Genomic DNA, 16348 nt, shown 5'->3' with positions numbered 1-16348 from the left:
GAGGGAGTAATTTTTAACATCAACTATATCATTTCAGGCTACTTAACTTAAAGTGCCTTAATTTCATTTTATGCTTTTAAATTTTATTTTTTTATTTTATTTTCCATTTGTCTAGATGAACTAATACCCACTGAATTACATAAATACTGTACATTTCAATAAAACCCATTTATTTGCTTAAATCAGAGAGTTTAGTATGAGCAAGTTATAGTCTATTCATTCACAAGCTAAGTAATTTTAAAATGTGAGCATAACAACATAAAGATTCAGTAGAGATCTACAAGTCTTTGAAGTAATGAACTGCACAATTAAATTTCTTTTCTCCATCACTTAGCACTGATAGGTCTGAGTAAAAAAAAAAGGGTGGAGGGAAATAATACTGATTCAAAATAAACTGACCATTTAAATCATAACTCAATGTTTTGTTTGTTGTACTTCGAAGTCAACCAACTCCTTGATGAATTTGGGTGAGAAACAGCATATGTCTGTGTGGGGTTTAGTTTTTTTACAGTCAACATAAAAATTATCAAAAGAAAACAAAAACTATAAAGTCTCCACAACCATCCTGTTCCAAGACCTGGGAGGACAACCAAATTTTTTAACAGTTTATGAAAAGTCATTACATACAGATCTCTGGTGGGATGCTATTTCAGCTTTTGCAGTGCTTTCTTTGACTCTTAGCTATATGCCCAAAGCTTGAACAAGAATGTATAAAAGCCACTTAATTGGCCCTAAGCAAACCTTCGTTCATGCTGATCAACTTTTCCATCAGCAGTGGAGAGGCGTTCCGATTCAGGACTATTCACACGACGATATCTCAGAGAACGTGCTTGGGTTGTAGGGGAGTCCGGCACTGCTCGCACTGGGGAGATGGGGCACACACCACTTTTCTGATCATCTTCTGCTAAACACTGCGTCTGAGACAGAAAAGGAGAAACCCCTGAGAATAAGATAAATCCACAAAAATACAAAAGGTAGTGAGCATGAGCAGCCTATCATCTGACAGTGCTAGTTAAATATCTGATTTCACACATGCATCAATCCTTGATAGATTATACCTAGGAGAGTGTAAGACTGATAGTGCAGTTTTGGCCAAGAACACATAATCCAATAAAATAACAGAATTCATGTTAAACATCAAGAGAGACATCGCAGTTTGTAATGTATCCCTTATATCTTTAGCCCAGTAAAGACATACACTTCATTTGAATGCCAGAAAGAGTCAGTTTACATTAAAATGACAGGATACAGGATACTGGGGGGACTGAATGCGACCACATGTTTATTGGACCCGTGTCCCTCCTGGTTGGTACTGGCCACCCGGGAGGTGACACGAGGCTGGCTCCAGGGAATTGTGAATGCTTCTTTGATGGAGGGTGTTTTCCCTACCGCCTTGAAAGAGGCGGTAGTGCGGCCCCTCCTCAAGAAGCCCTCCCTGGATCCAGCTATTTTAGGATATTACCGTCCTGTCTCCAACCTTCGTTTTGTGGCGAAGGTTGTTGAGAGTGTGGTTGCATGTCAGTTGCCCCAGTACCTGGATGAAACCATCTATCTTGATCCATTCCAGTCCAGTTTCCAGCCTGGATACAGCACGGAAACAGCCTTGGTCGCGTTGGTTGATGATCTCTGGAGGGCTTGGGAGAGAGGTTGTTCCTCTTTCCTGGTCCTATTAGATCTCTCAGCGGCTTTTGATACCATCGACCATGGTATCCTGCTGCGCCGGCTCGGGGGACTTGGAGTGGGAGGCACCGTTCATCGGTGGTTCTCCTCCTACCTCTCCGACCGGTCGCAGACGGTGTTGACAGGAGGGCAGAGATCGGCCCCGAGGCACCTCTTATGTGGGGTGCCGCAAGGGTCGGTTCTCTCGCCTCTTCTGTTCAACATCTACATGAAGCCGCTGGGTGAGATCATCCGTGGTTTTGGGGTGAGATGTCACCTATACGCTGATGACACTCAGCTGTATATTTCCACTCCTAACCACCCCAACGAGGCTGTTGAAGTGATGTCCCAGTGCCTGGAAGCCGTACAGATCTGGATGGGGAGAAACAGACTCAGACTCAATCCCACCACGGAGTGGCTGTGGATGCCGGCAGCCCGATACAGTCAGCTAGTTCCATTGCTGACCGTTGGGGGCAAGTCATTGGCTTCCACAGAAAGGGCGCGCAATCTGGGCATCCTCCTGGATGCACGGCTGTCTTTAGAAGAACATATGACAGCCGTCGCCAGGGGGGCGTTCTATTAGGTTCACCTGATACGCCAGTTGCGCCCCTTTCTGGATCGGGCTTCCTTATGCACAGTCACCCATGCCCTTGTTACATCCTGCCTTGACTACTGCAATGCTCTCTACATGGGGCTCCCCTTGAAGGGGACCTGGAGGCTTCAACTGGTCCAGAATGCGGCTGCGCGGGTGATAGAGGGAGCACCTCGTGGCTCCCGTGTGACACCTTTCCTGCGCAGTCTGCACTGGCTTCCAGTGATCTTCCGGGTCCAATTCAAGGTGCTTGTTATCACCTTCAAAGCGCTCCATAGCTTAGGACCCGGGTATTTACGGGACCGCCTACTGCCGCCAGTAGCCTCACACCGACCAGTGCGCTCTCACAGAGAGGGCCTCCTCCGGATACCGTCAGCCAAACAATGTCGGCTGGCGACCTCCAGGGGGAGGGCCTTCTCTGTGGGAGCTCCCGCCCTCTGGAATGAGCTGCCTCCGGGGCTTCGTCAACCTCCGGACTTTTCGCCGCGAGTTGAAGACGCTGTTGTTTAGACGTGCAGGACTAGCTTGAACATAGTTTTAATTTTAGGGTGTTAATTAGGGTTTTAAACGGGGTTTTAAACTGTATTTAAATTTTTAGGCCGTTATTGAATCAGTTTTTTATATAGTTTTTAAATTTGTATTGTATGTACCGTTTTTATTGGCTGTGAACCGCCCTGAGTCCTTCGGGAGAAGGGCAGTATACAAATATAATAAATAAATAAATAAATAAATAAATAAATAAATAAATAAATAAATAAATAAATAAATAAATAAATAAATAAATAAATTAAAAAAAAAAAACATCCTTCCGTGTCTAAAATTAGCTATTTTACTTAGGATTGTATTGTTTACTCACAAAATCACTATTCTTTGGCAGAAAATAAAAATATTAGTACACATTCAAAATGGTCAAAAAACTTTACTTTGCTGATGCTGATCCTGAGTTTGTTGCGATTTACATCAGTCTCTTCCCAAACTTCTCCTTCATTGAAGGGAACATTTGGAGCCTGCCCTAAGTTATTTTCTGTTGGCCGGACAGATAAAATGGGGGGTGCGTTCTCTTGGTCACTCAGGTGTTCTCCTTGCAAAACATCCTCTGTGTTCTCGCGAAGTAAATCTCCAGGAACTGGAGTGATATTAACCACACTAAAGAAGAAATAATGTACAAACTTCAGATTACAAAACTAAAGCTTTAGAATTATTATTTCTCACAGTATCACAAAGACCTCACCCGTTCACAGCCAATACTATATATAATGCATACAAAGCCCACTGCAAACAGAACATGAAGCTTTAAGTAAGTTGTCTTATTTCATCTTAAGGTACCAATAAATTCAATGGATGGTTGAAACTTCATTATTCTTCTTGCATTTAACTATTGAAAACAGCATATTCTTTATTGGCAGCCTGGAAATCTTATCATAAGGATTTCATAATATTTGCTTAGCATACTGCATAATTTCTTGTCCTTCAATTAAAAAAAAAGTACTGTTATCCGTCATTACGATGGCTTTTGGCAGGAGGAAACTCAGAAATATAGCACCTACTATAATGACGAAGACAGCAATAGCTATGGAAGAAAGATGAGTAGCTCTGCTAAAAGAAAATACATAAACATAATAAATTACATTATTTTTCATTTTGATAGCAAAACAGAATTGGGATACCTCTTGCTTATTTTAACTTAAATCTTGAGGTGTGGCTTATGTCTATAATGCTTAGATTCTGACTGAGGTTTATGGCCTTAATAGGATACAAGGCAACCAGAATACAAGGTCAAACATTTCCACAGAGCTATACGTCTTGATAGAATTCTATGTATATTTTCCCATGAAATAATTGTCATCCACTCCCACAAAAGATATTTAAATAACATTGGCAATTTATTTCTTCCCAGTTGTCTTCACCAGATCCACTCAAATGGAAAATATTCACAAACTCAGAGAATCTCCCAAGTTTTAAAAATTAGAGAGTGATCAGAAGCAGCAAAATTTATGATGCAACAAGTAGTCTTTTTCTATGAGAAAAGTTCTGTCTTTTACTCCTATTCATAACAGGAGGTTGGAAGGTGATATTTTCCTGTCCTTCCTTAAGCTCTCTCCATTCCAGGAAGATGAAGGACACATAGTTGGAGAAACTGCATTTCTGCTTTCCCCACCACTGACCACGAACCAAAGCATAAACTAGATAAACATGCTTTGTATTTCTGAAAAATTCTATCCATAAACAGAAGGACATCCTTGGATTCAATCAACTCAGATAATCATTTATATAATATTAGCATATCTGTTTTGGGGAAAGGTCTGTAATTACAAATATAAATTGACTGTATATAAAATAATTTGTCAGCGCACCAAAAGACCCTGTAGTGAGAGTCTGCAATATTGGTTACATGTGGTCTGCCACTCACCCAAACATGGCTGCAGTTTGCCTTGTGTTCTGCTGAGGTGGGGTGGATGTACTTGTAGATAATAAAATATCTGTACCAGCTTTCTCCCAGTCAAAGGCCTCATTCTCAGTAATTCCCCTTTCCTTCATGCTATTTTCAAACACAGTCATGATCAGCTAGACAAAAACAAGTTAGAATACTAAAGTTCAAATGTTTATCCACAATCAGAAGCAGGAATATAGAAAGTCACTTTATAGGAGATGGAGAATGATCTACTTCACAGATTCACAACTTGAGCCCCAGAGCCACAAGTAACCCCCAAATCATTGGATGCATCCTCTAAGCTTTCCCAAAAAAATCTGTTCCCAAAGTCTAATTTTTGATTAAGTAGAAATTGAAAATCATTATATCCTTGACTGAAGAGTTAAGCATCGTAACTAAATTTTCATTAAACATGAATGTGGATGACACTGAATTTAGTTTATTCTACAACTGCATCATTATTTGAGTGTCCCCAAGTAAAAGTCATGAACAACTGTCAACTAGATCAGCTGCAACTCTCCAAAATATTTCCGAAAACTTAGCTTTCTTAACTGGACGTTTTTTGGAATTTTTCTATAATATTCCCTTACTGCAAAATTACTGCCTCCTCCTTAAAATAATTTCCTAATATATTTATTCATCTGATATATTAAAACAGATAGCTAAAACAGGTTAACATCATTATGGGATTATCCACTGATTACAAATAACCCTAATTAAGGCAATCAGCATACAACTGAGAGAAAATATCTTCTTGTAAGTTTTTATTATTATGGTTGGTCACAGAGTCACTCAAATGTTTAGATTGGATTTAGCCTTTCTTATCCATCTATTGGGACCTTCCCAAGGATCTGTGATAGGCAAATGTTTGTTGGTGTTAAACTTATCGCTGTACGATGTAAGCTGTTCCTAATAAAGCTTTTGCAATTGACTGATAGTTATGCCAATGATGTCAAGATGTTGTGGAATTACAACCAAAGTGTCTATTACTATTGGTACTGCCTTTGCTTTCTTTTGCCACAGTTGTTCTACGTCTGTTTGCAGTTCTTTGTATTTTGTGATTTTCTCTATTTCATTCTCTTCTATTCTGTCTCCAGCTATTGCAACGTCCAGATTTTTTTGTCTTTCTTATCAACAATTGCAAAGCCTGAGGTAATATGGCAGGTGCTTGTCTGCTTGAATTCTAAAGTCCCAAAGCACTTTAGCTTCTTCATTTTCTATTACTTTGTCCACTTTGTGGTCCCACGAATTCTTGCTGGTGAGACCACAATGGCAGGGAAATGGTATTTCTTGCAGATAGTCCACTGCACCATTGTTGCTACTGTGTCATGCCATTATTTGTAGTCAATCTGTGCAATTTTCTCACAGGAGCTACAGTATGTAAGTGGTTTTTATATTGTTTAATGTAGTCATATATCAATTCCCATGCCAAACCACTGAAGTGGTTTACAATAGAAGTGGCAACAAAACACATAATAAACTTATCATAAACCAATAGTAATCCTCTGCCCATTTGCAGACCAGTAGGGTAATCAAAGAATCAGTACAGACAACATTGTCAGTGTAACTCAAAGTGGGATATTTCAGATTTATGGGAAGAGTAGGGTCAAGTACAGCTCTTCTGACACGACTTTATTTCTAAGTGGCTATGATTGGTTGTTCGTGTCTAGGTGGTCTTTGTGAGTTGGGAGCATTACGTTAGAGTGATTTTGTTCCTTTCTGTAGGAATTGTCTCAGTAGTATTAGTATCTACACCTGGTTATGTATTCATTAGTATTTTGCCTTGCTGTAGAAGTTGCAGCTGATGCAGAATAATGTTACAAGATTGCTGAGTGAACAGCTGTTCGTGCGTTTGTTGAAGCAACTAAACTAACTCCCAATTATTGCTAAGCCATATTGAAAAATTTGGTCATCACTAACAAATTCTAAACAATTTGGGGCTAGGATAATCTTCACCTTTGGACTCCTGTCTGCTCCCTGAGGGGAGGGTCCTGCAATTTATACTGAAAACTATTGGTTCTTATTAAATCAGTTTCATTTGAGAAATCTAAATTATTGACTTCTAATTGTTTCAAGATAGTAATAAAAATAGGATTTTACCTGATAATCTGGTTTGGTGAAATAATCCAGATTTGCAATATGATCCAGAAAAAGGTGGAACTCCGAAGGCATATGTTTTAGCAGCATTCGATGTTCATATTTCTCCTTAATCATACCAACTTGTTCCTAGAGAGATCAAATGCATTTATTTGTCTGCATGTATGTATGTATCTATGTATTAATTATATCCAGTGGTGGGATTCAAATAGCAACTGGTTCTCTGCCCTAATGACCGGCTGGGTGGGCATAGCCATGGTGGGAGTGGCCAGGATGTGTGACAGGCAGCACTCAGGTTCCTGCACCCCCCTGGGAGCAAAAATGGGCCACGGGGGGGGGAGACGTGCCACCCCCCACCCCCACCCTGTTTTGGGCCTAGGAGGCCTCCCTGAAGCCTCCTGGGAGCAAAAACAGGCTGCCAGGGAGGTGGGTGTCACACCACATCCCTGCACCCCGTTTTGGGCCTAGAAGGCCTCCCTGCAGCCTCCTGGGAGCAAAAACGGGCCATGGGGGGACTCCTAAAAGGGGCAGGTAGGGGAGGGGCCACACAGCAATTTAACTACCTGTTTGCCCAAACTGGCTGAATCCCACCACTGATTCTATCCTGCTGTAATCATAAACAGGATTTTAGTGGCTCACAAAAATAAAAAATGTACTAATAATATATAAGATAAATACATTAAAAAAACTAAAAAATAAATAAAAACACGTGCATTATACCCTAAAAGAAAAACTCTCTGGAAAGTTCCAAATTCCATCATCACAGAATACTATTTATAATAAATATCACTGGCAAATAATACAAGACAGTAAATGGCTTTAAGTTAAGATATGAAGCTCTGTTCATTGTGGTGATTATATATAATTCCAGCGTCAAAAAAACATGTTTCTGAACACTGAAACTTATGTATGTTGGCATACATAATCAAGAAAATGTTCTGATGTACTGCTGTGCACATCTCATAGGCCTTTATAGAATCCAGCAGGGGTTTTTTTTTATTGATCTATTATTCATCTTGAAAAGGGAGGTATTGTATTGTTGCTGACTACATTTTCTACCTTATCTTTAATCTTGCGCCATGGAAGTTGACCAACTGCAAACTCTACCAGCATGTAAAAAAGGGACCACAGATCATCATGTCGGCCCATTTCCTGCAATAAAACAAAAAGTTACAAAATATTGTACCTAATTTAGCTGCCAACACTGTCCACAATGGCAGGAAACTATTGCTACCCAGGAGCTATTACAAAAATATCAATTGTGTATGCAGCATATTATGTAATAAAACTTAATAATTCATGTAACCAGAGTTAAAAATCAAAAGCAGTAATTTCCATACATTCTAATTTCAATACAGTTTTCTGTATTGTCTTGTCTGTTGAGAAATTACTCCACATCAGTAATGGAACTCTATGATGCATTCTGTACATCATCATGTGTTTGAACTACAAAGATAAAAAAAAAAGAACATGCCTACTATTTTGTAATACCAAGAGACATAAACAAGACTATAGTTGGAGAGAAATTCGAAGTTGAAATTTATAGATTTCATGAAGACAAGCCCTTTTTTCCCACATTCTGCACTGTAGCTTATCCCCACTGTACTGGAACTGGCTTGATTTTACTGTTATTCTAAACAGTATCCTAAAGTATGCCTGAATACTTAAACTGCTGCACTGAAGGAGATTATCTTTTGACCTTCTTTGTACTGAAGTATAAAAATCCATGTTATATTCTAGTTATATCTTAACTTATTTAATTGCTAAGTGACTGAATGAGCTTTGCACAGTGAAGAGGCAGTTTAGAGCAACTCTATCCCAATATAATCCACACTTCAGCAAGGACACAGCTCATACTAGCCAGAAAAATCTCCAAAAGCTCTCTAGCATTCATTGGAAACTGTTAGCCTCTATGGGCAGACCATCCTAAAAATTCTCTCATCTCTTCCAAAAAGAGTAATTGCTCAAAGTTGACAGCTCAGCAGAAGAACACCTATAAAACCCATCAGCTTCAAATCATCCAATTCATGTTCAGCAGGAAAGAAGCTTCCTAATATACTTTTTGTTTAGATTACAATGTCACAAACTTCATGTTTGAACAGTCAAGCCACTCGTAATGCAATGTAAGGCAGTTGGCAAACTGCTGTGCTGGGAAAAAATATTAATAAACACTGCTTCATGCGTATAAATTCTGATATTCAAGATAATGGAATCTAATATTGCAGACTATCAGCACTCTAGACCTTTGTAATGGCAGAGAATTTATTAGAATGCTTCTATCATTAACAGCCTATCATGTGAGTTAAGAACAGCAGCATTTTCTGTTTCAATCCAGGATTCTTTTAAGCCTGGAGAATCTGAAGCAGTGGACAGGGGCCTCTGTAATATGAATTCCACTCCCTAGGAATTAGATCTATGTCTCTCCTTGCTCCTTCAGGCAGATGGAACAAGGTGAATGCAAATCAACAGCTTGCCTTCAGAAGTTGTGGGTGCTCTAACACTGGAGGTTTTAAAGAAAAGATTGGACAGTCAGGGACCACCTTACAAAATATAATTCCATTTATCCACTCCAAGCATCTAGGATAAGCTTGCTAAATATCCCACCGACCCACCCACCCTGTGTGTAAAGGAACTGGAGTTCTTGCTAGCAGTCCGAGAACTGAGAAACATGCTGTCCCTATAGATACAATTGCTCATAATTTCAACAATTTCTTTCAACAGGCTTTTGGACTCTTAGCAAATGGTGAACAACTGATCATTTTTGGTCGCTGCTTCTTTTTTTTTGGTGCAAATATTCTGTTTATGGTTTGCTCTTCTGAGTGCCCCACAGTCAGTTTGATTTGGGTAGTGCAAAATAAATAAATAAAATATGTATGTGCACTATAATACAACTTGCATACCCTGTTCAACTGTAGCTGATTCACACCAGGTTCCAATATATACTGTGTGTGACATTCCTAAACCACACTCAACAGCAAAAGGGATACTTTTCTTTTAATCTCTCTCATTTTACCCCTTCCATACACACAAAGATATAACTTACTCTATTTTTATGTGCATTCACCGATGCATACCGGACTGTTCCCCGGAAGCCAGCAACATTACGAGGCTAATGGAAAGAAGATACATTAAATTTAATTTTTTTAATGTGAAAGTATGCCAAGCTGTCCACCTTTTCTTCATTGCTTAGGTCCACAAACCATTTTGATGACAAATATTAAGATGAATTGATGGTCAAATTAGACGTTTGGATTAAAGTTGATTTTTGAGCAAATCTTTTAGAAACAATAACACTTCCTACTGGAAAACACCATTGTAAAATAAATTGAAATTATCAATTTTTAAAAAAGATTTAAAAAGATAAGATCTCCACAGAAAATACTATAGATCTCAGTGGACAAGGGATAACAGCAACATGTTTTTTTCCAGTACAAAAACCAGTGGCTTCAGAAACTTAAGAGCAAGTTAAAGGTCAAAAACAGATTCATTTGACTATACAGTACAGGGATAACAGCCTCATCTTCCTTACCAAAGTACTTCAATTGCTAACTCAGTTTCTTTCTACTGCTCCATCTTAATTCACATAGACAGAATCCCTTTGGTGCCAGGAAATAAAAGGTTCAGGAATATCCCTATATATTTTAAAGTACACTTGAAAATATCACATGTGAGAACTATCAGAAACAAATTTGTAAGTATTTGTGTGTGCGTGTGCGCATGTGTGTTTGTATACAGAGTATTTGTACATATACATTGTTTAAGAAAAAAACAAGACTGATTATGATTCACAGATGAGCATAATTTCAGTGTCAATAATTTCGGTTCCTTTTATTGTGCTGAAAAAATTATCTATGAAAAACAAAAAGAGCAGCCACTGGGTCCCCACTGTACTAATGTTTTTGTTGGATTGCCTAGCTAAAGTATAGCTAGGCAATCATCTATCAGCACAATGGGTACCATTGAGGAATTGCCTTTTGCTCCCTGTAACTCCTCAAAACTGCTCCAAGAATTAGAAGGCCAAATAGAAGGTGATACAATGTAGAGCATAAGGATAGATATTCTGTTGTGCAGATTGTAATCTAGTTATATAACTTTGGACAGAATCTTCTATCTTCAATTATTTAATAATTGAAGCCTGATTTTCAGAATTTACATGATGCAGTGATATTAAAAGAAGACCATTGCTTACCTAACTCCTAACCATGAGTTTAGTAACATAAATTTCAGTCGCATAAACATAAATCACCAGTATTATATACTCTACTTTCTGGAGCAAATTATTAAATAGGATAGATGTTCTTCAGTATATTTGGAAAAATATATTTTTAAAAACTATGATAAATAAAAAAATAAATAAATGTCACAATTGTATTGGCTTTAATAAATATTTTTGTCTCCTTAGCATATGCTAAAACAAAACTTTGAGGAACTGTCACTTTCTCTTATTGTTAGGATTCCACAATTTTGGGTACATATTTCACGTTTCTAAAGGAAATATATTTTCATGGGTGTAAACAGGATTTGGCACCTTTAGCTTTTGCACAATAATTACAAATTTTAAATAGAGAGTGTTCTTAAGGCCCAAAGGATCTTCAACATATGATTTATTGCAGTTCTTTAAGGGCCAAACTCTCATAAATTCAAAATCCAGAAAGCTCCAGGCCTATGCATAAAATATTGAAAACAAAAATTATTTCATGGAAACAAAATAAATGGGAAAAAAACTCAGAATTATATTCATTATTAAAAAAAAGACAAATAAAAAAAAATAAGAAGCATTATGATGGCTCACTCACAACTTATGGTTGAGATGGTTATAAGCAGCAGATGGGAAGCCAACGCATCAAACAGTCTCAAAAAACGAGCCCAAAAGAACTGTAAAACAAAGAGAAACCCAAACAAAACCATGACAATAAAAATGCAAAATGGAGGGAAACAAAACAGAAACAAATATAAAAATTGAATCAACATTATTATCTCTTCCCCTACAGAAGTGCCTTGTATCTCTTACTTGAGTTAACTAAGATAACCCATCATGCTCTAGATATCTGATCCACAGTAGTGCATTATGGCTCAGATTTTAGAGCAGTGGTCTCAATTTTACAGCCTATGGGCAGATGCAGGACCTTCAAGTCATTTTCTATGACCTGCCACAATATTTTGTGGGCAGTAAGGACACTGCCCATCAAGGCTAGTTTCTTGAGTGGCATGTAAGTGCTCAGGCTGAATAACAGGAAGAACAATGCAGGACTGATCAGCTGGGCCACATAGTCAGTACCACAAACCTCTTGTGCCAAGTTCAACTGTTGTCTGGGAATCCCACCCACTCTCAGTGCCAGGCTGTTTGGGCAGGAGCAATGGGAAGATGGGATTTGGCAACAAAACAGATGCTGGAACTGCCCAGAGAAGGGAGAGAGACAGTAACTGAAGGGCAGAGGGGTAAGTCTATCTTGAGTTTTTCACAATTTTGCAAGAAATGGGAAAAATAGAAAGCAATAAGCAAGCAAGCAAAATCTCTTGAGGAAAAGGGCAGAAGAAAAGAAAACTGCTTCTTCAGGAAAGAGAAAGAAGTAAGAGAATAGCAGGGATTTGGACAATTCTTCATGGAATTATTTTCCCTTATCCTCTTCAATATGATCCTGAAAAAAAAATTACATATCAACCCAGTAACAAACCAAATACTAGTGACCTAATTAATGAAATCTGAGAACTAATTGGTTGAAGTGAAATGACTGTTTTGCAAGAAACTTTACTGTTTAGCAGTACATTTTTAATATACTTTAATGGCATATCACGATATTCTCCATTTTTTATTTATTAAAGACTTTTGTATCAAAGACTTCAATGTTTTAATCCAAGCCAATAAACTATTCCTCAGATGGACCCGACAATTTGAGTTTGAGATTCCAGTTCTAAGGAATGACCCAGTCTTTAGCAAGAGAATTAAAGTCAATATCCTGTAGTCAATTTCAACAGCCCTTTAGTCCCTATGTTGTAGTTTGACAAAAGGTAAGATTAATTGGCATAATTTCTCAGCTAGATCTTCTTCACTGTTTGTTCTAGGGATGGCCATCGTTTGAATCCTCAGGGATCATACTATTCTTTATCTCCAAGGTCCTTATTTACTAAGGATAGCTTCTGTTTCTATTTCCTAGCAATTAGCTTTTATTTTTATTTTTTGAAGACTCTTTGGATACTTTTAAAAATCTGTTTGTGGGTTATTGGAGCTCATATTTTTTGGGAATAACCATGCCTCCTGATAAAGGAAAAGTATATATATATCAGTTTATGTAGCAAAACAGAAATTACAATGCACTCTTACTCAAATATAGGTTTATTCAGCAATTCTGGCCTTTCACCTGTATTTTAGGCTGATGGAAATCATATTCCATTTACTTTAAAGTGTATGTTCCTATCAATCTATATAAGCAAGAGGAGGAAACTTTGCAACAGCTACTGCAGAATGTGAAACCCAGATGGGCAGACTTTTGACAAAATTGTGTGTATTAGGTAGATCCATCTTAATTGATCTGTGAAATAGGGAGGCAGCCAAAGCACCTGAGGCAGCTCCATTGAGACCTCTTTCATGTTATCATTTTCAAGTTGAGTTCTTAGTTTACTGAGGAAGGACGGGGATATTTGAAAATTTGCCTAGAGCAATGAAGTCAAAAAAACCGGAACTAAATGCAAGTGAGCATTGCTAGATTTATCTGAATTTACACTGTGATGATAAAAGCAGTGAGATTCTCTGCACTTAAGTAGTCTGAAAATTCCCACCTGATAGCCTTCAGAATTATTTAGACCCTTTTATAGGAAGATGCAGGTGAGAAACACCTGTAGGCATACTGGATACATTCATGGCTTGGCAGATACATCCATAAATCAATTCATATACAGTGTAGATTGGTAAGAAATAGGCAAAGCCATGGTTATGACAGAGAAGGAATATTGTGATGTAATCTGGGATATGTTTGGGTATGTAGGACCTTTGGAATCAATAGGGATCAATTTAATATTAACACTACCAATTTGTAAATTTAACTCATGCCCCTTCTGACTGCATTAGATGACAAGTTGAAGGCTTTGGATCTGGAGGCAATCTATGTAATTTAAGGGAGTAGTTCTTGGATCCAGCCATGTTTCATAATCCTTGCTTGGTCTCCAACCTCCCATCTGTTGAAAGTTATTGAGAAAGTGATAGGAATCAACTAGAGGATCCTAGAAAAACAGATTATTTGGATCCTTTCCAGTCCATATTCAATCCTGGTTATGAGACAGAAATGGCATTGGTCATCTCATAGATGACCTTCATAGGGATCTAGATGACAGAAATATGCCCTCTTGTCTTCATTAAACCTCTTGGTGGTATTCAATATTATCAAACATTGTATCATTTTGGACTGTTACATGCATTGGAATTATTAACACTTCTAATATGGATGGCTCCTGTCAGTGGTCCTGGGGAAAAAGTACTTGAATTCTAGTATAGAAAACCAGAGGGTTTAGTGTTTTCCTTTTTGTTATTTAAATGAAACCACTGAGAGAAGTCATCAGATGTTTCAGGGTGAAGTGTCACCAGTACACTGTGACACAGTATATCCAGTCTGGACCAGAGATGCCAATGAAGACTTGAACACATATCTGGAATCTGTGAAGATCTTGATGGACCAAAACAAGCCTAGATTAAAACCTACTTCCCTATCCTACTTCTGAAAGATGAGGTTTGTAACACAGAAGTCCTCCTGACTTCCACTTTCTGCTCAAGCTGCAAATGGAAATCCTGGCTAGGACATATTCTTAGCTAGCATGCTGAGAATATAACACAACCCTACTTGAGCCAGCATGCCTTACATCAGTAATTCATGCACTAATAGCTACTCACTGGACTAATGCAGCGGGCTCTACATGAGACTGCCTTTGGAGATAACTCAGAAATTGCATCTGGAACAACCTCATCAGTGTATTTTATAGGTGTTGCATTGGCTGTCCATAGGCTTCTGAATTTAGTTCAAAACATGGGCTGTCATCTCTAAAGCCCTTTAGGTCAAAGAGCCAGGTGATAAAAGGTTAATATCTTGCCAAAACTTAATCTAGTGTCAACTCGCAAAGCATCCCTTGCCTATGGCAACTGGAGAGCAGGCCAGGGAGCTGACATCTGGCTTATCTAAAAAGGGGCAGTTGAGAATCCCTCTCACAAGAAAACATGGGGAGTAGAGCAAATGTCAGTCCTCCTCCAAGTTAGCCTCGATTTATGCAATGCCCTCCCTCTCAAGTTACCTGCAGACTTTGCCCTCTTAATGTTTTATAATATATAAAATTATCTTAATGAGCATCAGTTGCAGTTAATCTGAGGTCATTTGTCATAGGTACTTAACTAGTGGATTTTATTGTTATATAGTGTTTATTGGTTTTATATTTTATTTGTTTGTTGTACATCACTAAGAATCCTTCCATAATGGTTTGGATTATAAATGCTGTTAATCAACAAGTAATGAATAAGTTTATGTTCAGTACGATACTGCTGCCAATTTATAAAACATTTCTTTAGAATCTGTTCTGGATATGAGAATGTACATTTGATCAGATCACAACAATGCCATTTCCACATGAGCGATATCCAAATGGAATATTCTTTTGAATCAGGGCTAGGCTGATTTTCATGAATATAAAACTCCATAGTATTGTTTTCCACTATCATTTTAATAATAATCTTTCAAGAGATTACAAATTGTGAAATGTGACTGAATTGTACCAATGATGTATTTTATGTGCAGTGAGATGTTAAACATTAAGGTTTTGTCTTTAAAAGAAGCCAGCATTTAACAGACAATTTTAAATTAAACAAAATTTATTTAAACCAGGAAAAAGGTAGCTTTCTGAAATATGCAATCGTAGAGTGTAGGTGAGCTGATTTCCACATAATTCAGTTGTTGGTTTGCTTGTTTTTGGAGTTAACATGATGTGTAAGCACATCCACCAAGATGTCTAAGCCAAACAAAGCACATCAGGACTTTCTACCACATTAAGTAGGTTTTCAAGTATATGGACCTTATTTTCATCTGGGACTGGGTGATGTCAAAGTTATCTCATTCCTTAGGGATCTACAAGTGGGGAGTAAAATAAAATAATAAGATAAAATAAAATAAAATAATAAAATATGGATCTGTTTTGTCATAATTGATTTCTTGAAAAGTGAACGGATTCGATGCAAAGTTAGTATCTTCTTGAAATAAAGCCTTTGTATTTCATAAGCTCAAACGTAACAGGCATAATTGCAAACAAAAAGAAGAGATACAGTGATGGTTTCTATCCACCCACCCTCGTTAGCAGGCAAATTTTTGTGCTCTGTTTAGAGCAAAATTTAGCAAAACTTCTGAGAACCAAGTAAAACTGAAATGGAGTTGGTAATCTAACTTGGTTGTGGGATCATGATGTGAAATGCCTTTAAATGCAGAGACAATGATTAGTTACCACAATAATACTGTTATGTCTTGGAGTGATAGCGATGACTAATAAACATTTGTATCAATATTAGGAAATACCAGAATCAGTAACACATTTTCATTTTT

General features: G+C 37.8%; 1 protein-coding gene across 2 annotated transcripts in view; it reads right to left on the bottom strand.

Annotated features, from left to right (window-relative positions):
* Positions 1 to 16348, bottom strand: part of TTBK1 (tau tubulin kinase 1) — a 99868-nt gene that overhangs the window by 45862 nt on the left and 37658 nt on the right. Inside the window, exons 1-7 of one of the 2 annotated variants that reach the window (XM_058165177.1) lie at positions 11576 to 11648; positions 9823 to 9888; positions 7839 to 7931; positions 6783 to 6908; positions 4662 to 4816; positions 3175 to 3397; positions 742 to 917 (exon numbers count right to left, since the gene is read on the bottom strand). In XM_058165177.1, the coding sequence (XP_058021160.1) occupies positions 742 to 917; positions 3175 to 3397; positions 4662 to 4816; positions 6783 to 6908; positions 7839 to 7928 (770 nt within the window). In that variant the 5' untranslated portion in view covers positions 7929 to 7931; positions 9823 to 9888; positions 11576 to 11648. Of the gene's footprint in view, positions 1 to 741; positions 918 to 3174; positions 3398 to 4661; positions 4817 to 6782; positions 6909 to 7838; positions 7932 to 9822; positions 9889 to 11575; positions 11649 to 16348 lie in introns of those variants that run through there. The other variant, XM_058165178.1, reaches the window with a different exon arrangement.

This window comes from Ahaetulla prasina, chromosome 1 (genome assembly GCF_028640845.1).
Source record: "Ahaetulla prasina isolate Xishuangbanna chromosome 1, ASM2864084v1, whole genome shotgun sequence".
NCBI lineage: Eukaryota > Metazoa > Chordata > Lepidosauria > Squamata > Colubridae > Ahaetulla > Ahaetulla prasina.
This window is presented reverse-complemented; position numbering and strand designations above follow the sequence as displayed.